Source organism: Pelodiscus sinensis, chromosome 8, assembly GCF_052426305.1.
Source record: "Pelodiscus sinensis isolate ZL-2025 chromosome 8, ASM5242630v1, whole genome shotgun sequence".
NCBI classification, from domain to species: domain Eukaryota; kingdom Metazoa; phylum Chordata; order Testudines; family Trionychidae; genus Pelodiscus; species Pelodiscus sinensis.
In genome coordinates, this window is record NC_143059.1 from 11,240,374 (window position 1) to 11,266,317 (window position 25,944).

The window sequence follows — 25,944 nt, forward strand, 5'->3', positions numbered from 1 at the left end:
AAAGAAGTACAAGTGGCAACCATCACCTGGGTAGAGGAAAAAAAGTGGAAGGCATTACAGCAGAAGTTCAAAACAGACCCTCATCCCAGACTCTGAGGATCTCCCATAATTTGCTGTATACCCTTTTTTCAGGGATTATGGAGGGATGTTGCTGCTGCATGTATTTGAAATACTGCATCAAGCTGAAATATTGTGCATTGAGACAACATTGGGATGTCCTGTACGAGATTGAAAATGTAGGGTTTGGTGGACTTCTGGTCTGTCAGAAGATATTAAGAAACATTGGATATTCACAGTTGAAAGATTTTTTCCCCTTTTTAATTGTATAAGTTAATTACTTAATTTTAATTTATATGGTTAATTTTACTGTTACTAGATGGAAATCTCTTCAGAGCAAGGACCATGCAAGAACCGTTCTTAATACAAGGGCACCTCAAACCCTAAAATATGCATACCTAGTTATGAGGAGGAAAATAGTTAGATCCTTCAAGTACATATTAACTCAGTTTTACACTCAAGTCTTCCAGAGACATAGGGGAAAGGAAAGATTGTCCAGTGGTTACAGTGAAAGCTGGACACCCACATTCGATTCCCTGCTCAGCACAGATCCCTTGCACGACACTTTTATGTGTCTAGCCTGGAAAATGGTGATAATAGTACTTCCCTGCCTCCCAGGATAAAGATTGTGAGGCACACAGATTCTAGAATAATGAGAGTTGTATGAGTTCCTTAGTTAGATGAGCATTGCAGAATCAGGGTTATAATTTGTAATAAAAAATGAATTCATAGCCTAAGCAGCTGGTCGGTATCTCTTTAAAATAAAAGGATTCTGTGTGTGTTCCTTAAATAGTTTTTTTATGCATATAAAAAGTCATAAATGTAAAATCAACTATAAAAAGTGATGAATAATAATGCATGAACCAAATAATTGTAGGTCTTTGAAGGGACCTTGAGAGGTTATCTAGTGCAGCCCTCTGCACTCGTGGCAGGACTGAGTATTATGAGAAATAAGTTGAAAAAACAATATTGTATTTATGCCTCTGGTTATTTAATTCAGGTTGGGCACATTCAATAGTTATTTTGCGCATACACAGTGTTTTAGTTCAACATACATATATATTCTTTCTCTGTATTATATCCACTAAGACTTGTATATGAGAAGTTTTTTCTTGCTCATATCTTTTGGATTTAGTTTATGGAAAAACCCCAGTGCTCTGCACCACATATTTATCTGGAAAGATGCATTTTTAGTTTCAGCAGTTAACTTTCTAGAATACTGATTAGCTAATACTGTTTTTGGCATGCAGCTCATCTATCGTGTGGTAGAACGCCATCTGGATTTTAATTCACTTTTTGAAAATTATTGTTGGGCTGCTTTTCCTTTAAAGGCTCTTCTGGCCGTGCCGGTACCACCTGCAGACAATGGGGCTGCAGTCTAGTCTCAAAACCTAATTGAATTGGAATGAGAGAGCTGAAGCAATGATTGTTGAAGAGCTTGAGATGGATGACTTTTGCAAAACGAAGGAGTCCAGATAACCACTAGCTTAATGTTCTTGTTGTCGAAAGCTGTGGCTGAGAGTTTATTTTTACTTCTGCGGGTGGCAGAGTTTTAGGGGTGAACTCTCTGTTTGAAGACATTTCATTCATCATCACGAGTTCCCCAATCAGCATTCATTAAACTGTTCCAAACAATGATTGTCTGATAATGTTTGTGTTTTACAGTGATGGGTCTTTCCCCTATGACTCTGTTCCTTGGCAGCAAAACACCAACCAACCACCGGGTTCTTTATCAGTGGTCACTACAGTATGGGGTGTGACTAACACCTCACAAAGCCAGGTAAGCTTCATTTTATGCTCCCAACCCTGAGCTATGCATTTTGGTCAAGTCTTTTGTCAGTAAAATGAAAAAAAAAACCACAACAGAAAAGAAGGGAAAGGCCTGTCATAAAAGCTGTATTTTTCCTCCTCCTTTTGTTCTTCTCTCAGCAGAATGGCTACATATTAGGGTTTGACTTATTTTGAGCTGGTAATGCAATTGTGTGGGTGGAAATGTCACATTATATTGGTGCACTTGTATAAACACTTGCTTTTATACAGGAGAGGGGTGAGAATTAGGGACGTAAAAGCCCAGTTAATCGGTTAACCGGTTAAAAGTTAGGTGACTCTAATGTTTAACTGGCTAAACGGAAACCAGACTGGGCACTGCTTCATCCCAGCTGGGGAAGCCTCCAGACCACAGGACTCCCACTCCCAGCTCCCATGATGGGGGTGGGATTGCAGCAGGCTCCCGGCTACCAGCCCCCGCCAGAGTAGCCCCTGCCTGTGAGTGCCTGGGCCTGCCATGGATAGGGGCTGCTCTTGTGTTTGCTGTGGGCAGGGCCGGATTAAGGAATGGGCTAGTTGGGCAGCTGCCATCAGGCGCCACGCGCCCGGCTCCCGGATCACAGGCTGCAGCATCTTCCAGCGGCCATCCTGCAGCAGCCGCCCGGGGCGGGGGCCGTGTTAATCCCTGCAGTGCCGGCCAGCAGCACCCCTTCCCCCATGGCCGCGAGGCCCTGCACGGCCAGGCTCGGCGCACCCCGTACACGTCCTCCCCCACATGCCAGGCGAGGGTGGTGCCGCGCATGCACCTTCCCCCAACCCGGTGGCGTAATTAACCTGGCTGTGGGCACCCTGCAGGGCTGGAGCAGTCCCTTGACTGTGGCAGGCAGTTTAGGGTGATGCTTACCAGTTAACCCATTAACCTTTCACATCCCTAGCAGTGTTTCCTCTGCGCGGTGCAGCTCAGCTTTACAGGTGATTAGTCAGCCCTGCCCAGTCAGTCAGCTCCCTGACTGGGTAGGGCTCATTAAGCACCTATGAAGTTGTGCTGCCGCGCAGCTTGGAGGGAACACTGATACCTAGTGATTATCGGTCCTGAAATGGTTGTTGTAGCGTTTTTCCTTATGTCCTTAATGGAGAATTTATCTCATGTAGTCTACTGCAATGATTAAAATATTCAGACCATGGAAGAATTGCTAGTGCCAGAATATAACTGTTCTGAAAATCTCTATCCCAGAAAAAATTTGCATTTTTGAGCAAAAGTTTATCTCATATTGGGACGAAAAATCCAAAATGCAAAACTTTTCGCAGGAAGGGATTTCGACAAAATTCGGTTTCAAGAGAACGGGAATGGAATTTTTTAACTTGCATGCAGCTGGCTTTGGAGGGTTCTTATAATTTCACTTTTTTTTCTGTGCAGGCAGAAAATGAAATTGACCAGAACCTTCCACATAAAATGCCAAATGCCATTCACTTGACTCTTCACCTCTTCCCCAACCCCAGGACATCTCTGGTTGCCTGACTGGAAATGTTTTTGTCAATTTTATTTTCTCTTGAAGACAAAATTGATAGGAACCTTTCATGCAGGCATTTTGTTCCAATGGAAAACGGAAAGCTTTCAGGGAAATTTGAAATTTGCTATAGAAAATTCAGTTTTATGGAAACTCCATTTTCCATTGGCAAATCATTCAAATGGCATATTCCCAACCAGTTCTCTATACCAAAGACTCAAGCCAGTTGAAGTTAAAACCAATAAAAATACTTTCGTTGACCTCAGAAAGTACCAGGATTTAGGACCACACACGGTGTGTGACATTGATCATATCACTGAACCACCTGATGCCTTAGTCTATGTCTATCCTATGAACTAAGGTTGTGATTTTCCTGCTCGTGTAAATATACTTGTGTTAGTCTCATTGAGCAAGCATGAGTGTAAATAGTGACAGATGCAAAGCATCAGAACTGGAGGCAAGGCTGATGTATATTTAGTGGAAACCTGCCTGAAACTAGTACATATGTATTGTGCATTGCTCAGCCAGGCCTGCCCTAAATCAATTTTTGGGGACAACAAATTATCAAACTAACACACTTGTTTGTTGATTCTCCACTTTATCAGCTGGATTCCCCATGTGAAAAAAAAGTCTGTGGTTTCTTATTATAACTTATCAAAAGCTTCAGTGAGGTGGTAGTGATCAGAAATAACTGTGGGCTTAAAAATGGCAAGGAGAGCTTACAAGAAATTAACATACCAAGGTGCATGCAGCACAACTAGTCCTGAACTCATTTGTGTACAGTGTATAGAAATTAGTTAATGTCTGAAGCAGAGCTGTCAAGCGATTTTAAAAAATCATGATTAATTACACTGTACAAAAATTAATCATGATTAATTGCACGGGTAAACAACAATAAAATCCATTTATTTTAAATATTTTTTTATTTTGTTACATTTTAAAATATTGATTTCAATTACAACATAAATACAAAGTGCAAGTTTCTCTTTGTAAAAAAAAATGTATTTTTCAATTCATCTCATACAAGTATTATACATATTGAACCTCTCTAATCCGGAACACTGGTCCAGCAACATCCGTGGTCCGGCATGATTTTAGTTAGCCAAATATCCACTTATCATAGGTGTGGTCAAGTCTCCCGTGGTCCCAAAAAGTTTATTTACAGCCACCAGTCCTGGCTCTCAGTGTTGTGTTAAGAGCCCAGTAAGCAGTAGAAGTGTTGGTAATGCTACTAGATAATATTGACCGCCCGTGGTCCTGCAAATTCTCTGGTTCAGCATCATTCAGGTCCAGAGGGAGGGTACTGGACTAGAGAGGTTCAAGCTTTAGTACAATCTCTTTATCATGAAAGTTGAACTTATACATTTAGAATTATGTACAAAAAAATCCCTGCATTCAAAAATAAAAGAAATAAAACTTTAGAGTCCACACAGTCCTGCTTCTTGTTGTTGGAATGATTGTCTGAATAAGTGTGGTTACAATTTGCAGGCGATAATGCTGCTTGCCTCTTGTTAACAGTGTCACCTGAAAGTGAGAATAGGGGTTCACATATCACTATAGTAGCTGACGTTGTAACATATTTACATACCAGATGTGCTACAGATTCATATGTCCACTTCATGCTTTCACCGCCCGCCATTCCAGAGGACATGCGTCTATGCTGCTGAGGGGTTCTGCCTGATAATGATCCAAAGCAGTGCAAACTAATGCATATTCATTTCATCATCTGAATCAGATGCCACCAGCAGAAGGTTGATTTTCTTTTTTTGGTGATTTGGGTTCTGTAGTTTTCGCATCAGAGAGTTGCTCTTTTAGCTCTTGCGAAAGCATGTTTCACCCATCGTCCCTCTTAGATTTTGGATGGCACTTCAGATACTTAAACCTTGGTTTGAGTGCTGTAGCTTTCTCCAGAAATCTCACGTGGATACTTCATTTGCATTTTGTCAAATCTGCTGCAAAAGCATTCTTAAAATGAACAGTGCTGGGTCATCATCCGGGGCTGCTATAACATGGAATATATGGCAGAATGCATGTAAGACAGAGTAAGAGACATACAGTCCTCAAGGAATTAAGTCATTAATGTAAGTAATACATTATTTTTTTAAAGAGCATCATCAGCATGAAAGCATGTCCTCTGGAATGATGGCCGAAGCAGAAAGGGGCGTATGAATGTTTAGCTTATTTGGCAATAAATACCTTTCAACGCTGGCTACAAAAGTGCCATGCGAACATCTGTTCTCACTTTCTGGTGACATTGTAAATAAGCAGGCAGCTGTATCTCCTGTCAATGCAAACAAACTTGTTTGTCTTAGTGATTGGCAGAACAGGAAGTAGGACTGAATACATTCATAGACTCTAAAATGTTACGTTATTTTGTTTTTGAGTGCAGTTATGTAACCCCAAAAATCTACATTTTTAAATTACACTTTCATGGCATAAAGACTGTTCTTCAATATTTGTATGAGGTGAATTGAAAAATTCTATTTTTGTTTATAATTTTTACAGTGCATATATTTGTAATAAAAAATACTAGTATAAACTGAACATTGTACATTTTTTTTATTCTGTGTTTCAATTGAAATCAATATTGAAAATATAGAAAAACATCCACAAATATTTAATAAATGACATTTGGTATTCTAATTTTTCAATCCCAATTAATATTTTGAGTTAATTACATGAATTAAGTATGATTAATTAACAGCTCTAGTCTGTAGCAAACTAACATATTTTACAGCCATAGCTTTAAGTGATCTGAGGGCTTTCTCCTTATTTTGAATATTTCTCTTCATAGGTGCTGGGAAACCCAATGGCAAATGCCAATAATCCTATGAACCCAGCAGGAAACCCCATGGCTTCTGGGATGACTACCAGCAACCCTGGCATTAATTCCCCTCAGTTTGCTGGGCAGCAGCAGCAGTTTTCAGCCAAGGCCGGTTCCGCTCAACCTTACATACAGCAGGGCATGTATGGACGACCCAACTATCCTGGAAGTGGAGGCTTTGGTGGGAGGTAAGACTAGTCTTGGCGGAGTGGAAATTGGACATGAATAGTTCAGGGCATTGTAAGTTTGCGTAGCAATTTAATGTGTCTTAGGGTCCCTTTGGTTATTTAAAGAGCAAATCTACACAACAGCTGGATGGTGTGATTCTCAGCAGACAAACTTGGGCTAGTTCTGCCCAACTTACTGTACAGAAAAAAGCAGTGTGACTCTAGCAATCCACCCAGCCTTGGTACATGTTCAAGCCACCAGGGTCATGCTGCTATTTTTAGCATGCTTAGCTCTAGCAGGGCTACCACATGTATGTTTACCTGCACCGGGAATTGCACCTCCCAGCTGGGCTTAGAAATGCCCCACCTCTTGGTGATTAAGGCCTAGCTAAATTGCATACTGAAGCCATGGCTTGAAAAATCGGCTTGCCAAAGAGCAGGAAATCCATCACTGTACCTGGAAATTAGGTCAATCCATTAGCCCTAACAAACCCCTGAAAGAAAGTTTTAATTAACACAAACACAAGACACAAACCATGGTCTTGAGAATGATTTACATTCCTGATAGTATAACTTCCATCACTCTGTATAGGAATTGAGCTCTGATATTAATAAGGCTATTTTCTTGCAGAGCTAATAGGCAGACCTCTGAGAGAAGGTTTGTATCACTGCAGGAATTTATAAAGCAATTCCTATGACTGAAGGATAGGGCTTTGGTCTTTAATGTTAAACTAGGTATTTATTTTGGTGGCGTAAATATAGTTCTTGTGAAAGGAGCCAAATTAATTAGCCCAGGTTATCTACAGAACACAGGTACAAAATGTAAACCTAGGCAGTAAATATGCAAGCTCCCAACACCTATTCCTGAATGCACTTTTACTAGTGATAGTGTAGCTCTGTCTCTGGGACTCATCAGGGATGGGTTCCTAAAAAAGATACCTGTGCGGTACAATAGAACAGCACTGTCTAAGAATGTTGGAGACTACAATTCTGTTTTCATTTCTGCCACTGTGTTGCCAAGCGACCTTGTACCATTCACTTAAACTTTCTATACTTCAGTACAGTTCTTCTGTAAAATGGGCATAGGGTTGACCCGCCTTTTTAAAGATCCTTGAGGCCTACAGCTGAAGTACTCTATTTTGATTGTGTATTTTGTGGTCATTTTGTGATTAGTATGTGAACTGGGGAGGCACAGCCAATGTGCTGCACACACAATTCTCCAGAACCACCAAATGACAGCCATCAGTTGCTACTTGTCACAAATGGCCCCTGACGGCCACTTTGTTGAGACCTCAGAGGGGACTGATTTACTTTTCTACTCCTGGAAAAACTGATGCTTTCCACAGTTGAGAAACATAGATGGCTTGTTGTGCAGGAAGCTTGCATCTGATGCTGCTGTACATCCTAACCCTGAACGGTAGATAATCAGAGCACGTATTCTCTGATGGCCTATGAGTCCAGCAGCTTGGTAGAACAGAATGCAAGTTGAACCTCTCTAGTCTGGCACTCTCTGGTCTGGCAAAATCTGTGGTGTGACATGCCAGAACAGCTCTTGCATCCTCATTTACATCCCAGGTTCTCACTTCATGTCACAGTGCATGTTTGCAATAGAAACTTTCTACATGGTTTTGGAACTGTTCCAGATGGCATCAGATGGAGTCCCCAGTCTAACCCCCAAACACGAGGCCCATTTTAATATCCCTTTCTCTCCTCTCCGGTAGCTACCCTGGTGGCCCAAATGCTCCTGCAGGAATGGGGATCCCTCCACACACGAGGCCGCCTGCAGATTTCACCCAGCCAGCTGCAGCTGCCGCCGCAGCAGCAGTTGCAGCTGCCGCTGCCACGGCAACAGCTACGGCTACCGCCACTGTCGCAGCCCTTCAGGAAACCCAGAACAAGGACATGAACCAGTATGGACCGGTAAGAAAGTAGCTCTTGCAAACTCCTACCCTCCTGACTTCTGCCTTTAGAGAGAAGTGAGAGCCGCTGTTTAGTATGTGAGGTATTTAGGTATCTGCTATGTCATGTGTGGGTGTGCAGGAGAGATGGAGAGCAAGAGATCTCCTGTAGAAGGCATAGGTATGTATGCGCTAATGACATGCGGTGGCTAATACATCATCTTGATGAATCTCTGTTGCCTGCACTAGTGATGCATTTGTACTTCAGAGAGGTCATCCTGTAGTTATAAACATTTGTATGCAAAGTTTTATGCCCACTTCAAGCATGATGCAGTATTACTTCCCCTCCTCCCAAACTGTAGCACACAGGTAAGTGCTCCCAAGCTTCATTTTAGGGCCTGTGCTGTTTCTCTAATTAATTATGTTGCTCAACTCAGTTTAATTTTTCTAAATACAATTAAAAAGAAAAAAACACCCTTTAAGGAATTATCTTTGAGAACAGCGATTGGAAACATCCATTTTTGGTGACCCAAGGCTCAACACACAATTCTTCCCGTAATAACTATTAATGAAAAGAGGAATGAATGTTTGATCTGTGGCAGCTGCTTTTCTCACCACTTCCACCCGTTTAGTGTTTCTAAGCATAGAGGATAACCTCGCTAGCATAAATAAAATAAGCTCTTTCTAAGTCAATTAAGGTGAGCTGAATTACACCCACAGAGAACTCTGGCCCATTACCTGGAGGAAGATGACTGGTCATGTCAGTGGATTTTTATTTGCTCATACTACATCCGTTTTGCTCTTACTAAACTATTATTTTTCTCTCTTGTTGCTTTTAGAATTCCAGTTGATTTATTATTATGCAAATAAAACCTCACAGAAGGTTACAGAACATGAAAAGAAAATGCGACATAATCCCACCCCCCACCCCCTGCTAACAAACTCCCCGCTCCCATTTTAAATGCATGTCGCATTTTATTCTTTTTTTTTTCTTTTCTTTTCTTTTTTTCTTCCGTTGAAGGTTTGTTCCTCTTTCCAGATGGGTCCGACTCAAGCTTACAACAGCCAGTTCATGAATCAACCTGGCCCTCGCGGCCCCACGTCTATGCCCGGCAGCATGAACCCAGCAAGCATGGGAGCAGGAATGACACCTTCCAGCATGAGCGGGCCGCCTATGGGTATGAGCCAGCCAAGGCCCCCTGGGATAAGCCCCTTCAGCAGCCATGGACAAAGGATGCCACAGCAAGCTTACCCAGGCCCACGCCCCCAGTCTTTGCCTATTCAGGGCATTAAGAGACCGTACCCAGGAGAGGTGAGTGTTCTTGCTCCCTTATTCACTTTGGCTATGTCTAGACTGCAGGCTTCTTTCGAAAGAGCCTCTTTCGAAAGATCGCGTCTAGACTGCAGGCGGATCTTTCGAAAGAGAAATCCGCTTTTTCGAAAGAGAGCACCCAGCGAGTCTGGATGCTCTCTTTCGAAGACGGCCTCTTTACATTGAAGAACGCCTTCTTTCGAAAGAGGAGCTTTCGAAAGAAGGCGTTCTTCCTCGTGAAATGAGGTTTACCGCCATCGAAAGAAAAGCCGCGTTCTTTCGAAATAATTTCGAAAGAACGCGGCTTGAGTCTGGACGCAGGGGAAGTTTTTTCGGGAAAAGGCTACTTTTCCCGAAAAAATCCCTGAGTCTGGACACGGCCTTTGTCTTCCAAGCTACATTATGTGACAGCTGAAATTCCCCCCAGTGCAGAAAACCTATGTACCACCCTGGTGAGCTTGTGTGCGGCAGGTCCGCCTCTGTCCACAAATTGTAGTCTTGCCAAGGGAGCGTTAGCTAAAGCTGTACCTGTTTGCGCTTTTTAGCTGTGAAGGTCCCCAGAGTTCAGTCCCTGGTGTATCAGCCAAGATGGTCACCACCAAGCACACACAGCACTGTGAAGTTCTTGAACCCTCAGAATATTACTTTGAAACCCTCCTAATAGAGCTTAAGGTCATAGATCTTATTCAGACTCTGCACAGAGATGAAATTCAACCTGAATGTTTGAAATAAATTTGTCATGGGCAGAGCATATGCTTTATTTACTGTGGCTTTTTTATTGTTTTAAAGAAATACGAGGCAGCACCTCACATAAACAGCGAACACGTGCAAAACTTTAAAATTCAGATTTACTGTGGCTTGGTTTTCATAGGTGCTGACACTCAAAACTCCTGTGGAGCTCAGCGTCCCTGAAAATTCCCACCTCTTGGCATTTAGGATATTTTCTTTTGGTCTGGAATGAAGACTACCTGAGTTCTTTGCCTGTCTGTCTGTCTATATCTTTTTGCCTCTCCTGGTTTTTATAAGATTAGCATAGGATGCAACCCTTTCCTAAGACATAGCAAACAAATGGCTTACAATGTTTCTTCAGGCAAGCTTGATTGAAATCAATGGGAGTTAGGCATTGAGATGCCTTTGTAAATCCCACCAGTCATCCTCTTTAAGGGCCTATGTACCTTTATACATCTATTCCTTTATCTATAACTTTATATAGAATTATAACATACATTAAACTGATACTACGCTATTGGTAGCGCTGACACTAGCTTTTTATTGGCAGTGCAAGTTTACAGAAAATATACATTGATATTCAAAATTTAACAAATATATATTCAGTTTTGTGCAGTTTTCCTAAATGCAGTGTTTCCTGGACTATAAATAAATGCAACTGTTGTTGTTGCCTTATACATTAAAAATGACTTATGCCTGCAGAAGTTGCTTATCTCACAAGACTTTTCTACTCCGTAAATAATATCACTCCTTTCCAATGGAGCTAACAATGCATAGTGTGTGATTTTTTTCCAGGTGATTATTTTTATCATTATATATCTTATTTTACGCTTTTATGAAAGATTTGGAATCCCTTCTCGCTATTACAATAGCATATTTGTCGTCACAAGTGAAAACAAGAACATTCTCAAGTAATATGCATTTTATAGTGCTATGAAATCATATGTTTTTTGTAATGGCACGGTGTAAGTTGAGTAGATACTATTTATTGATCGATTAATGGAAATTTCATAGAGGAGGTATGAGTTATAAATTAGCTTGGTCCAAAACTATTTTGTTTTTGTTGCAAGTAATCAATATTCATAAATAGATTTGCCATCAGAATGGAAATATTCTTAATTTAACCCTATAGGTGCCGAGCAATAACTATGCCCACTGACTTCCTGTTGGATCACTGCAGGAAAAATGGGAAGGAATTTAGGTCCAGTGGTTAGGGCGCAAGCCTCGGATTTGAGAGGCCTGGGATCAGTAATCTGTTCTGTCTCAGACTTGTTTTGTGACTTTGGAGAGGTCACTTGTTTCAGGGTTAAAGCGGCTGGAGCCACATAAGGATCCTCCCTCTCTCCCCTACTTGATGTATTCTAGTTTTTGGGAAGAGTATTTCCTTTCTCTGAAGCATCAGAGATGGCTATGGCTAAGGATGGGACAATGGCCAAGTTCTGACATGGTATCAAGCAATCTCTCGGGTGGTTGCCTGGCTGGTTTTTGATCACATGCTTAGGATCTGATACTAACTGATACGTGGGGTCAGGAAAGAATTTTTTCCTGAAGTCATATTGGCAGTGATCTTGAGTGGTGGCACGGTGAGGGATAAGCCTTCCCTTGCAGCATAAAACCATAAAACCGGCCATGCTGGGTCAGACTAGTGGTCCAGCTAGCCTCAAATCCTGTCTCTTGACATTGACCAGTTCAAGATGCTTCAGAGGGAATGAGCAGAACAAGGCAATTATCAAGTGCTTGTCCCCTTTATCCACACCCAGTGTCTGCCAGTTGGAGGCTTTAGGGAAACCCAGAGCACAGAGTTGCGTCTCTGACCGTCCTGGCTAATACCCTATCCTCCATGAACTTACCGCGTTCTTTTTTGAGCCCTGTTTAATTTAACCTTCACAACATCCCCTGGTAACAAGTTCCATGAGCTAACTATGTACTGTGTGAAGTACTTCCTTCTGTTTGTTTTAAACCTGCTGCCTATTTATTTCATTGGGCAATCTCCTTTGTTTGTGTGCTTCGGGAAGGGGTATTGACCACACTATTCATGATTTTTTGTATCCCCTGCTTAGTCATTTCCTTTCTAAGTTGACCAGCCCCAGTCTTTTTAATTTCTCTTCATATGGAAATTGTCCATACCCTTAATTTTTTCTCTCTCTTCGCTATACCTTTTCCATATCTTTTTTTGAGGTGGGTGTTCAGCACTACGGGCAGTATTGAAGTTGTGGGCCTACCCTGGATTTACATAGTGGCATTATGATATTTTCTTATTATCTATCCCTTGCCTCATGGTTCCTAATGTTCTGTTTGCTGTTATGACTGCTGCTGTACAGTGAGCAGATGTTTTGAGGGAATTATCCACAATGACTCCAAGATCTTTTTCTTGAGTGGAAATGGCTAAGCTAGGTCCCATCATTTTGTATGTATAATTGGAATTATGTTTTCCAATATGCATTACTTTGCATTAATAAGAGTGAATTTCATTAGCCATTTGGTTGCCTAATCATGCAGTTTTGTGAGATCCCCTCTGTAACTCTTCGCCATCTGCTTTGGACTTAACTATCCTGAATAATTTTGTATGATCTACAAACTTTGCCACCTCACGATTTACCTCTTTTCTCAGATCATTTAAGAATATATGTAACAGCACTGATCCCGGTACAGGTTCCTGGGGGGACCCCATTATTTACCTCTCTCCATTCTGAAGACTGACTTTCTATTCCTACCCTTTGTTTCCTGTCTTTTAACCAGTTACTGATCCATGAGAAGACCTTACCTCTTATCCCATGACTGCTGAGTTTGCTTAAGAGCCCTTGGTGAAGGACCTTGTCATAAGCTCTCTGAAAGTCCAAGTACACTATATCCACTGAATCCCCCTTGTCCATGTGTTTGTTGACCCTCCTCCCCTTCTAAGAATTCTAATAGCATGCGGGTGTGGGTCTTCGCAAGGATTATCCGGGTATATCTCACTCAATCGTTTCCCTGCCATTGCAGTGGTCTCAGGTACAGATGCTCCTCAGTCCCTTATAATCTCTGCTTGTGGCACATAATAGTGTATCTCTTGGGAGCTGTAATACTTTGGTTTGATTTCAGCTATTGGGTTTAGTGCAGGGCTGGGCTGCATCTGGCTGCCTTCTATTTATATCCTACTGCTTGTGCCACCAAATTTCCAGGCAGTGGCTCGGGCACCGATTTAAATGGATCCTATTTAAATGGCTCAAGGCTCCCAGTTGCGGCACTACCCCAGCAGGGGCAAGAACCACAAGCCCTTTAAAATAGCTGCAGTAACCCCAGGGCGTTGCCAGGCAACGTGATAGTGGCGGGGCCAGGAGCTGGGAGCCCTTTGTGTTTTTCATTCAAAGCTTCCGGTCCCAGACAATTCTGGGGAGAGCTAGTCCCCATCCCTTTCCCTTCCGGGGGTAGAGCTGGTTCATGGCCACGTACCAAAATTAATTAAGTGTCCCGCTTGCGAAAATTATTGCCCACCCCTGGTTTACTGTGTAGCCAAATTGTGGTGTGTGGTATATAGAGGTCAGACTACGTGATCTGGTCATCCCTTCTTGATCTTAAACTCTCTGGCTCTGTCATTTAATATCCCTAGGCCTCAGTTCCCCAACTGTAAAACATGGCGCTAGTAGCCCTTCCCTGTCTCCCAGAATTGTTGTGAACATTACACACGAGATGGTAATGCCCTCAGATACTGTGGATATGGGACTTTAGAACTACTTTAGATAGATAGATGCAAGTGCTCAACTCCTCCAAAAATCTGGCTACTTATTTGCGAGCCTAAAGTTGGGCAAAATGTATGACAGATTTTCAAAGGCACAAATGCTTGGGTGCCCATCTCCGTCTGAACAACTTATAAAATTTGAGCACCTTTGAATGCCGGTATCCCTTGTCCTTCAGAGGCCCAAGTCCAGGCACCCAGGTTTGAAAACGCTGGGCAAGGCTTTCATGAGACAGGGAGACATCAGCCTGATTGCATTTTCATTTTAATTCTGTAAGTCAAAGTTCAGTTCAAAATGTATATCTTGTTTTGTTTCATCTTTCTTGTTAATTAGCCAAATTATGGAAACCAGCAGTATGGACCAAATAGCCAGTTTCCTACACAGCCTGGTCAGTATCCAACTCCCAACCCTCCAAGACCTCTTACGTCTCCCAATTACCCTGGACAGAGGATGCCTACCCAGCAAAATACGGGGCAGTACCCTCCTCCGACCGTGAATATGGGACAGTATTACAAGGTGAGACCTTGGGTTCATTGACTGTCTTGGCCGGTGTCACCGAAAGTCCTCTCTTTCTTGTGAGTGGATAAAAAGAGACCCTGGCAAAACCATTGGATCCCCATATAGGATCTGATTGTATACCATTAAAAGAAATAGAAGTTATGCCATTGTCTTTTTGAATCATAATCAGGCCCATACTATGGTAAGCTATACTACATCATAGTTTGGGGGCACGTCAGGTAAATGGTGGGCAAGAAGTAACAGCGAATGTCAAACTGAGCTTGCCTTGGAGGTTGCACCTTTCTAATCGTGGCAAAGCATGATGGTACTCACAGCACGGTTCTTGGACTAATTAAGAAAATTGCAGGAAAGCTAATAGATCAAATCTGCTTTAAGATTAGAATAGTCAAGTCATTTCTGCTATTGGGTTGTAGGGCCATTATATATAATTCTGGAAATGGGGTTGTTTTGTCATTATTTGCATGGGAGGCGGGAACTGTTTTGAGTGGGTCCTGATTGTGTTATTGAAAAAGAATAAGGAACCCTTTACCACCGAACATCTGTCTTGCACGCAGGCAGGTCACTCGTTCCCTGATGTGGAATGTCTAGAAACATTGCTTTTTCTAAAGCAATTGTTACTACACTGTGGCAGTGGCTGTCCGGCTTTGTCAAGATGAATGCACCAAGAGGCTAGATGCTCAGTGGGTGTAAATCGATGTCACTCCATTGCTGTGACCGACGTTACAATGATTTATGCCAACTGAAGAGTGTTTTAAAAGTGAAGGATTTTATATATTTTTATTCCGATTTATTTTTATTGGCTATGTGCAAGGGGATCTTAGTTTGGATTCTTAGTTATGAGAAGAAAATCGCAACAAAATGTAAAGGGGAATGCTTGCTCTATGGAAATATGCTGCGTGTTTTTTTACTGAAATGTGGATTGAGGTGGTGAGAGGATGAATAGATGAGATGAGCTCATGGAGAAAGGCAGGTACCCCAGGTCAGGGGCGAAGCTCTGAGGTGCAACATACATGATCTGGTGTTTGGGAGTGCGAAAATGGTGAAGACTAGAGCCTGGATGAATGGAGAATTCTGAGGAAGGTTGGTCTGTCAGGATATGGTCTGTCATGCCTTGCAAGCTGTGACGGCTCAGTGACCAGAGATAAAATGCCTCAGCCAAAGAGAAGGTGCTGTAATGTTGACTGTAATGTCCAGCAGAGAGGAGAAGAGTTGGAAAATTAGGGTAAAAGTAGCAGAGATCAAAGGTGGAGAACCAGGCACGGAGGCAAGGAAGAATGAAAAAGTGGAGCATCTGTGGTACAGGGCCTTGCAACTTCTTGTGTCAAATGTCAGCTACTGTGTGTTTTTAAAAGTGAGAAGTAAATGCAAAGAAACCAAGTAATTAAGGTTTTACATTTCTGTTCTCCTACTCAGTACATTTTAAATAGTTTTGGCCCAAGCCAAGTGTTTTATAGGAGTGTGTATGATTAGGTCGGTTTTTTATTTTCAAAATTCAGTAACAGCTTTGGTGTTAATTTATTTTCTAGCCATCAAGGCCTGTACCTGTGGCAAACTACCCTCATTCGCCTGTTCCAGGAAACCCCACACCACCCATGACTCCAGGGAGCAGTATTCCACCATACCTGTCACCTAACCAGGATGTCAAACCACCATTCCCACCAGACATTAAGCCAAATATAAATGCTTTACCGCCACCTCCAAGTGAGTAGCCAGTGAAGCAACTCCTCTACCTTTTACTGTCTCTCCTTCCTCTGCCATGCATATCACACAACCCAGAAATGAGACTTTAAAAATAGCATCTTGATTGCTACATGGAGAGAAATGTTGTTTGCCAGTTGATGTTTGGTATCAACCAACCACGTTATTCAAGCTACTCAGCGAGGAAGGAAACAGGAAAGAAGAATGTCTGTTTCAAAACCAAGTATTGGAAAATGCCAGTTGGAAAAATCTCTTAAATGTTAAACTTTTAAGGACTTTGCCCCTTAAATATCTCTCTAGTTGATTTCTCAGAATGAAACGCTTAATTTTCATCTGTTATATGTTGTTGCATTTATTTCTTGTGTATAATCCCCATCATTAGCAATGTGGTGCTATTGGCCAAGGACAAAGCTATTCAACACTACTAAAGAATAGCTTAAAAGGTGAATATTTATTCATCCATGCAGACTAGGGATGTAAAATCCCATTTAATTAGTTAACCAGTTAAACTTTGGGGAGGGGCAGGAGCTGCTCTGGCTGAGCTGGAACGCCCCTACCCACTCCAGGCCAGGCCCACCATGGGCGGGAGCTGCTGCAGCTGAGCTGAAGTAATCCCTCAGGGTGCTGATTAACTGGTTAACCTTTCACATCCTAATGCAGACCTCTTCATATTCAATAGCATGTAAAAAAAATTTTTATACTCTTTTCAAAGCCACTCAAGCTCACTGCTATGTTTGGCTGAGCACAAGGCAGGAATAACACCATCTCAGTGACTCATACAGTTTGTCTGTGGTGTTAAAGGGACTAAAGAGTGATACAGAGTTAGGCCCAGGGAGAAGCTGTGTATTCTGTAAAGAAAGACTTTTGTATTAGCTCTTTACAACCAGCTGTTTAGGTTTCCTGGAGAGCTGAAAGATGGAGGTTGTTGGCATTGTTTTAGCTTCAGCAGCCTTAGAGAGAGGAGAGTATTTTAGGTAAAAAGTTGAACAGCCCCTTCTGTTTCTGGTGAGTGAAGAAGAGACACAATCTTAAACCCATTGATTACAATGGACAGAGGTGACCTTTTCATACTGCAGGTCTTCCTGCTTCAGAATCCCTTCAAGCAAACCTGTTCTTGCAGCCAGAACAGATCTGCAGAAAATATCTGGCCATAATCAATTGTGTATAAAAAGCAGTAATGGGAGAATGAATGGCTTGAGCCTTCCACTTGTAGGTCACCATTAGAAACAAGAGTCAATACCACCTAGTGGCATACTTGAAATGACTTTGGTAATCTCAGTCCCAATTTCTAGGGGAGAAACAGCCACATCACAACAGAAAAAATAGCAACACACTTGGCATTAACTGGCAACCTTAGTGACAGTCTCCGCAAAGAGCCAGTGATTGAATGGGCATGGTGACTGAACTAATCTCTCACAGTGAAAAATGGGCCCTCCACATCAGGTTTAAGGCATGTCTGTGGTGAGAGGCACTTTTGCTGCTCTTTTCATAAACCTTAAGCTGGGATGCAAGTGGAAGACATCCGTCTCCAGAGCTGTCAGTCTGTGCTCTTACACCTGCACGAAATCCACTTATACAATTATTTGTCATTTTCTTTTCTATATGTGACTCTATTGGGTTAAACCCAGCAACAGATCGCTGTATCATTTGTCATTATTCTGTATAAATGTACACGTTGTTATCGCACTGCAGATGCTAAAGGGAAAGTTCACACTTTCTCTCCCTCTTCGATCCCAGCCAACCACAACGATGAGCTACGTCTGACATTCCCTGTGAGAGATGGGGTTGTATTGGAGCCCTTTCGGCTGGAACACAACCTGGCGGTCAGTAACCATGTCTTTCACCTACGGCCAACCGTCCATCAAACGCTGATGTGGAGGTAGGTTCGAGCAATGTTGTGAGGCAATCTTGTATGCTAAAAGCAAAATGGTGGGCAAGATGAGCGGTGCTTGGGTCATTCATGTATTTCAATGTTAGGAAGTATGGTCTGGATAGAAAAAAAAATCCCTTTAGCTCACATTTACATAAATTAACCTCAATTTCCAGAGAGTAAAGCACAATAATATGCTTCCTGATTCCCTTTTTCTAGTGCCAGGTTATGTGCTGTCCTTCCAAGCAAACCTGATGGATTCAGTATGAATGGGACAAGGAGCAATGTCTGCAAAATAATTATTTAAATTTACCTTTTGACTTGCTTCAGCTCATTCTGGTAAATGTGCTAGGAGCATGCATAGCTGAGACCAGCAGGCAAGAATCCTGTATTTCTGAACTAGGCACACTCCTTGCATTATCCATAGGTAATGTTTAGTTACCGTATTGGTAGTTGGCTTGGACAGTCTATGAGAACCATTCTCGCAATACCTGGCAAGTTTGCTTCTACTTTCAGCTGGAACATGGAGGTGTAAAAGCATTGATTTTAGAGAGCTATTTTAACTTACTCAGACAGGAATGAGCCAAACAATTGGCGTGCAACTTTCCCCACATAACACTGCTCTTTCACCTACAGTAAATAATACTTTTCATCAGAGAGAGAAAGAGAGAACAGTCCCTCTGGATAATCTTTTGCAGCTCTGTAATTCAAATATGCATACAATGATTCCAGATTCTGTGCTGGGTTTGTTATATGTACAAGGAATGAAAAGGCATTAAATCACATCAAAACCAAAACTTTGATTTATTAAGTTTCCAGATGCAATAGGATGGACTTGCTTTGAATCTGTGTTTCTGTGGTTTGGAGAATTTAGTTTCTCATTATCTTGTCTCATTATTTGGAAGTGTCTTAGTTACACAAGAAATAGGATTGGAAGAGACCTCAGAAGGTCATCGAGTCTAGCCCCCTGCCCAAAGCAGGACCAATCCCAACTAAATCATCCCAGCTAGGGCTTTGTCCACTACCACCCTAGGGAACCCATCCTGGTGCTTCACCACCCTCCTAGTGAAATAGCTTCCTAATATCCAACCTAGACATCCATCTCCCCCCTCCTCCCGGCTGTAACTTGAGACCATTGTTCCTTGTTCTGCCATCTGTCACTACTGTGAACAGCCTCTCTCCATCCTCTTCAGAACTTCCCTTGAGGAAGTTGAAGGTAGTTGAAGGCTGCTATCAAATCGTCCCCCACTCTTCTCTTCTGAGGACTAAATAAGCCCCAATCCCTCAGCTTCTCCTCACAAGTAATGTGCTCCAGCCTCCTCCTCATTGTTGTTGCCCTCCAGCTGGACTTTCTCCAATGTGTCCACTTCCTGCCTGTAATGGGGCCCCCAGAATACTGCTACTTAGCCAGTTGGTCCACAGCCTGTATCAGTGCTTAGAATTATTCCATCCCAAATGTGGGGTAAATGAAACCTCTTTCCAGTGTGCCTAGAATTCTCCTTCTTCCAGTTTCTCTTAAGAAGTCATCCTTCAAGCCCAGTCTAGGTGGATCATTGGTGTTATGACCTCAGACTTTTCCATACCGGGGACTTCTTTTCAACAAGCTGGAATCTAGCTGTGAGCCCCACTAATTTTGTAATGTGGGAAGGGTGGGTGGCTGTAATCTCCTGGGCATCACAGTTTAGATTTGACTAGGATACAGATACTTGTTCGCCTGTATGATGTTGGTGGTCTCAAACCTAGGAATTGGAAATGTGAGAGATTTCAAATAGGCTACATCCAGTAATTAATGCTTCTCTTTGAGGTCAGTTATTGCTTACTTGCATTTCATTATCCTGGAGTACTCACAGCAAGAGGGAGTTTTGGCAGTTATTTGCTGGTTCTTATTAATAAGTAATCACCATTGGGGATCGTGCCGGCTCGTTCTGTAGATTTATAGAGCTGCACTAAGGCATGAGGCTCTTTCTTAATACCTGATTTTTTTTTAAGTGCGCTAGCACACTGACTTGGACTTGTATTTAAATTTATTTTAATGAAGGCTCATTAGTAATTTGTGCTCAGGTTTGTCACCTTGAAAACCTTGTGATGAGCGGGCCGGGGCAGCTTGAACACTCACAAAAAAAATGGAATCTTGTGTCTGTCACTCTTACCTCTCTTATTTTTCTCTGCCTGATCAGTTACACCCACATGGAAAATGCCCAGACTGCGTCTCTCCCGTGACCAATCAGCTGTGTGTGGAGCATCAGTTGTGTTAGTGTTTCTTGTACAAACACCTCAGCAAAAAGAGAATAGATGTTAGGTGGCATTAAGAGGTTTTGCACATAAAGAAGTAATATGAGGCTTACTTTGGACTGCCTGGATACTAATACATACATTAGTCACATGTGAATTCTAGACCAAACCTTTAGATTTTTAACAGAGAATGATGGAATTGGGCCAGTTGTGAACATTTTTTTACTAATTAAAATATCAAGTAAAACATCCCTCTCATAGTCACACAGCTGATCGCAACACAAGTTGGAGTAGTTCTGGACAGCGATATAGTAAATTCAGGATTCACTGGTCTGGCGTCTTTACAGGCAGGCCCGGCCAAAGAGTTTGCAAGGCCCAAGGCAGAACGCTGTGTTTGGCTGAGCCGAACGGCTCCCAGTCAGGGCAGCGAGAGAGCGGCCGGGTGGGTGAGGCTGGGAGCTGGGCAGTGCGGGGCCCTGAATGCCCGGGACCCAAGGCAACCACCTCGCTCGCCTTGCCCAAACCCCAGGCCTGTTGACAGGTCCCCTGCTCCGTCAGTGATGACAAACGTTTGGCTGCGTGTGTTTCGTGTGCTCCCTGGGTATATCCTGCTGGCTCTGCACAGGTAGCTAGCATAATAGACTTCACGAGAACCCCCAAAGACCACCGACTCAGATAAGATATGAAGGCACCCAAGTCATGTTTATTGTTGAAAGAAGTACATTAATAGCTGTCGGTAGCCAGATGGCCTCCAAGCCCCTACATATTTGTACTTGGGACAGTGGACACAGCTCATTCAATTGTATGGATTTCAATAACGCCCCTTAGGCCAGCCAAAGAATTATGTCGAAGTACCCCAAAATTTATAAACAGAAATGAGCAATCTATGATACACGCCGTACTTATCATCTTACGCATTAATGACATGTTTGATACCTCCCTTTGTACTTTCCTCCAAAGCATTCACTACCCCTTGTTCTCCTTTCACTCTTGCTGTTTCCAACTATTTTATCATGTACTCAACTGGTTGTCCTTGTACTGTCTTGGTGGCAAGTATTTACATACTTCATGTACTTCTATCCATATTAACAATGCTAGTGTTGAGACTTGCAGGCACACATTTGCTTTTGACACGGCCTGTCTGTTCCTCATAGTATAACTCTTGCTTACTTTGGTTCAAGCACCAGGCCTACACTTCAGGCCCTTTCTTTCTCCTACACAAGTATTTTTCTCCCTATTGCATGCTCTTACAGGAAGCAAAAGAATGAAGACAAGATCAACCAGGATAATTTTGCCTTAAAAACGGATCAGTTATTGCTCATCACAATTCATGTATTATGTATCTTTGTGGGGCAGCTTCACTAGCACCCCAAATTCTCCACATTTCCACTCATCTCTGTTTGGCTTTGGACAAACTGTTTAAGGGGAGGTGGAAAAAGCATTTTTGTCCATTATAGTTTCTATATAATACACGAAGATTCTTCCTGGTTTTTTAAATCTACTTGTTTTGAAGTTAGGGATACCAGGTCCCTGCTTCCCTCTTTTATTTATTGTATTGTTTTACATGCTAACTAGATTTCTGTAGGTTCTGAATAGAGATATCACTTGAGATCTGCACCTGAATTGCTGCTTTCCTTCCTCCAAAATAAAGATCCTAACCTAAATCTCCTGAATTTCTGAGTATGATCACACCAGCGGTACAAGACCTAAACCACAACCTTTACAGAGAAAAAACTGAGTACAAATGATCTGAGCCTTCAATAAAAGCGGTCTCTAATGAGGCTGCCCAGAGTTTAAAAAGAAAATTATCAGATACTAAGAAGCAGGGTCAGCACAAGGCCTCTAGTCTTAGACTCTCTAACAAACTGCTCTCTCTTCCTACCTTCACCTCTATTCATGTCCTTCAAAGATCTTACAGGAGATCCCTGCAAAGAGAAGGAAATGAGCATCTGATGTTTCTTACGTAAAAGACGGCCAACAAGTGACTGTATGGCAGTCTTTGTCTGTAATAAACAAAGATTGAAGGACAGACCACCAGAATTTCAGTGTAACTATCCAGTCTACATTTAACCTCTCTGTATGTTAGTTTACCCATTTGTAAAATGAAGTTAATGCTGATGTGATGGGGTGCACATGTGCTACTATCTGCTGCTCTATTTGCTGAGGCCTGGTCTACGCTTAAAATTTAGGTTCACCTAGATACATCATTCAGCGCTGTGAAAAATGTGTTGTGCTCTGTGCAACATGGCTAGGTCAACATAACCCCCACAGTAGATGCAGCTAGGTTGATTGAAAAAAACCGTCGACCTAGCTGCCGCCACTCAGAGAGGAGGATTATGAAAACAAGTTCCATCAGTATTGGTATGACATTATTGCAACCCTCTAACTGTCACTGTAGCTGCTGTAGTCTAGATATATCCTCAGTTACTTAAGGGTTAACTTCAGCTCAGCTTGCTAGATCACCAATGGTTGCTTTGGACATAGAAAGGACCTTGTGCTTTTAGGTAGGTTGGCAAGGATTCTGCAATTGAGATGATCCCCAGCGGGGTGAATTCTTCTGCTTACTCTCTGAATGTGTTAACTTGCTTTATTTTCTTGTTATAAATTCTTAACGCTTGAGGAAAGAGCTACCTGACTACAGTTTTTTTTCTTTCTACTGAGTCATTCCACCGACTTACAGCCCACCATTGTAAAGCACTTTGAGATCTTCACATGAAAAGTCATGTACAAGTGTAAAGTATTATCATTATTATTATTCTCTCAAATTTCAGATGTGTGATCCATCCTGTCTTGTTTCTGTTAATGGCTTTTATGGGGAGGATAATTTATGCATTTATTATTTGTAAGGTATTACGGGGGGTGGGTAATTGAGCAAAGCAGAGCTAAAGTGAAGGGAGTAGGATGGCATAGAATTTCTAGCATCCAAACACCTTTACTTCCTTTACTATTGTGAAAACAGACTTTAAGATGGGTTTGTGCCTTGCGCAACAGGTCTGACTTGGAGCTACAGTTCAAGTGCTACCACCACGAAGACAGACAAATGAACACAAATTGGCCAGCATCAGTTCAGGTCAGCGTTAATGCAACTCCACTTACCATTGAACGTGGCGACAACAAGACGTCTCATAAACCTCTGCACCTGAAGCACGTCTGTCAGCCGGGAAGAAACACAATTCAAATTACAGTCACAGCATGTTGTTGTGTAAGTACATGGGGCTTGCTGCTGCTGCTGACTCCGAGGGTCTGTGGTATAGGAAGGAACAGCATAGAAACACATAGTTCTTTCCTCCCTCACTTGGATTTTCCTCCCATTGTTGGGAGCAGGGAGGAGTAGCACTAGGGACATGACAGGGCCACAGTGATAGTGCTAAAGACCTCGTCATATTTTGCTGTGTAACTGGGGCTCTTGTGAGTGCTCACCTCACACCAGGCAAGCTCACAGACTTGCCAGGCCCCTGGACAAGGGAGGGGGGCCTGGCTCTATGTTCGCAGAAGGGCCTTGGGCTTTGAGTGGAAAGGCCCTCAGCGCCACCTAGACCTTCTTCCTACCTCCCCTTCCTTCCCCCCTTCCCCCCCTCCAAGCTCCACTTGGGGCTTTGCAAAGTTCCAGCGGCGATTTAAAGCGGCCCTGCCAATGTGTCTGGAAGGACTCTCCCTCGAAGGGTCAGATCTCTGCCCATTCGGTGCTTGCCTGTCTTAACAGTTCTGACTGCAGGGGGCATAGTGTGATGGCGGATGGTTTTCTTGCTGTGGACACTTGTCCACTAGGAATTGGAGTGAGGCCAAAATTGTATTTCCTACAGAGCCACCATGACTCTGGGCAGGGTTTAAACGAGCGAGATAACGGAGAAAGGCTCATATCCTATTACTTAATCCACTGAGCCATGCAACTCGCCTCCCACTGGTAGTTCTCACTTAGCATAGATTGTGTTTTTAATGGAGGGGGCTGCACATATCATACTCTGGGCTTGCTGCCATTTCCTTGCCGCTGGCAAGGGCACAGAGTCTAGGGACAGCTTTCCTAGGGTCAAAGTAGGACAGTTTGAAGAGAGACCTAAGCTTGTGCCTAGTGTTTTACTTCAGAATTCTTCTGCCATGCTCAGTTCCACGTTCCTTGTCTCATGCCCCATGGTGTATGAGGGATCCCTTATTGAATGGCTGGGAGGAGAGCTCTCAGTCAGTCTGAGTGCAGGGTGAGTGGACGGTAGAGCAGTGGTAGAAAATCCAGACCTCACAGTGACAAAACCCAGAAATAACGGTTTATAGCATCACATTGTGGACTTTAACAGGGAAAATGGTGAGATGAATGTTTCCTTTTCTTAACAGCAATGTAGCCAGGTGATAGGTGTTCCGCAATCCTAGATCGTGCTTCAAAATCTCCTTCAAGGAAGTATGTTCATTCAGATGTGCAGGGTTCCCACTAGGCTCAATGCAGAGCTGCATACATGCATCCAAGGGCAGATCTCTGCTCCACCCAGTGGTCTGTAGCAACCTAACAGGTTTGGTTCTGTTGGTAACGCTGTGATTTTTCTTGCAGTCACACTTGTTCGTGTTGCAGTTAGTGCACCGGCCATCGGTTCGTTCTGTGCTTCAGGGCCTGCTGAAGAAACGTCTCCTCCCAGCGGAACATTGTATCACTAAGAGTGAGTTGTGTGTGTGTGTGTGTGTGAATGTATTACAGAGACCAGGTGGGTGAGGGATTATACTTTATTGGACCAGCTTCTGTCAGTGAAAGAGGTGAGCTTTCGAGCCATCCTGAGCTCTTCTTCAGCTAAAATAATGTAACCCCCTCCTATTCACCGTGCGAGTGTGGAGTTGTTTAAGGTAGGGCAAGTCTGCCTTGGAGCATTTTAAATAGTTTTGCAAGCCTAGACATGAGGGTTCCTCAGCATGGTCTGTTGTGTGGCAGTGGGTAGTCACCCCACACCTGGCAAGCCAACAGACTCTCCAGGCCCCTGAACAAAGAAGGGGGGACCTGGCACCACGTTCATTGAAGGGGCTTTGGGTGGAAGGGCACTCAACTCTGCCTGGACCATACTGCCTCTGTCAGTGCCACCTGGGGGCGCTGCACTTTTCCGGCAGCAATTTTATGGGTCCAGGGCTCCGGCCGCTGCTGCTACATCTTTTGAATCTCTGGGCTCTGATGCATTTTCCCTCTTGCCCCTCCCCACCCCCATCAACAAGCCTGCCTCAGACCACAACCCCTCAGACAAACCAGCAGGAACTAAGTTTTATTTTATAAGAAAATGTAGAACAGGATTAAAATCCGACAGCCTCCTCCCTCTCTGCCTCACGCTCACAGCCTCAGAAGAGCTCTGTGTAAGCTCGAAAGCTTGTCTCTCACCAGTAGAAGTTGTTCCAATAAAGGATATTACCTCACTCACATTGTCTTTCTAACATCTCGAGACCAACCCGGGTATAAAATACTGCAAACAATGACCGTGTTACAAGCTGATACAGGATTCTAAGACTCTCCAGAATCATAGAATACTAGAACAGGAAGGGACCTCGAGAGATTATAAAGTCCAGTTCCCTATCCTCACAGCAGGACCAAGCACCGTGAGAGATGTCTATACAAACTGCTCTTAAATATCTCCAATAATGGAGATTCCACAACCTCCTTCAACAATGTATTCCAGTGTTTAAC

At 42.9% G+C, this 25,944-nt stretch overlaps 1 protein-coding gene and 1 long non-coding RNA gene across 23 annotated transcripts in view; one reads left to right on the forward strand and one right to left on the reverse strand.

Moving 5' to 3' along the window:
- ZMIZ1 (zinc finger MIZ-type containing 1) overlaps positions 1 to 25,944 on the forward strand; it is a 486,957-nt gene that overhangs the window by 439,126 nt on the left and 21,887 nt on the right. For 18 of the 22 annotated variants that reach the window (XM_075934735.2, XM_075934734.2, XM_075934747.2 and 15 more), the window contains 9 exons: positions 1,723 to 1,837; positions 6,127 to 6,344; positions 8,045 to 8,243; positions 9,243 to 9,533; positions 14,312 to 14,494; positions 16,024 to 16,198; positions 17,888 to 18,074; positions 23,289 to 23,499; positions 24,835 to 24,940. In XM_075934735.2, coding sequence (XP_075790850.1) covers positions 1,723 to 1,837; positions 6,127 to 6,344; positions 8,045 to 8,243; positions 9,243 to 9,533; positions 14,312 to 14,494; positions 16,024 to 16,198; positions 17,888 to 18,074; positions 23,289 to 23,499; positions 24,835 to 24,940 — 1,685 coding nt within the window. The remainder of the gene's footprint in view (positions 1 to 1,722; positions 1,838 to 6,126; positions 6,345 to 8,044; positions 8,244 to 9,242; positions 9,534 to 14,311; positions 14,495 to 16,023; positions 16,199 to 17,887; positions 18,075 to 23,288; positions 23,500 to 24,834; positions 24,941 to 25,944) is intronic. The other 4 variants (XM_075934751.2, XM_075934753.2, XM_075934750.2 and 1 more) reach the window with 3 other exon arrangements.
- LOC112544318 (uncharacterized) overlaps positions 1 to 25,944 on the reverse strand; it is a 120,669-nt gene that overhangs the window by 51,042 nt on the left and 43,683 nt on the right. The gene's annotated exons all lie outside the window — the stretch shown is intronic.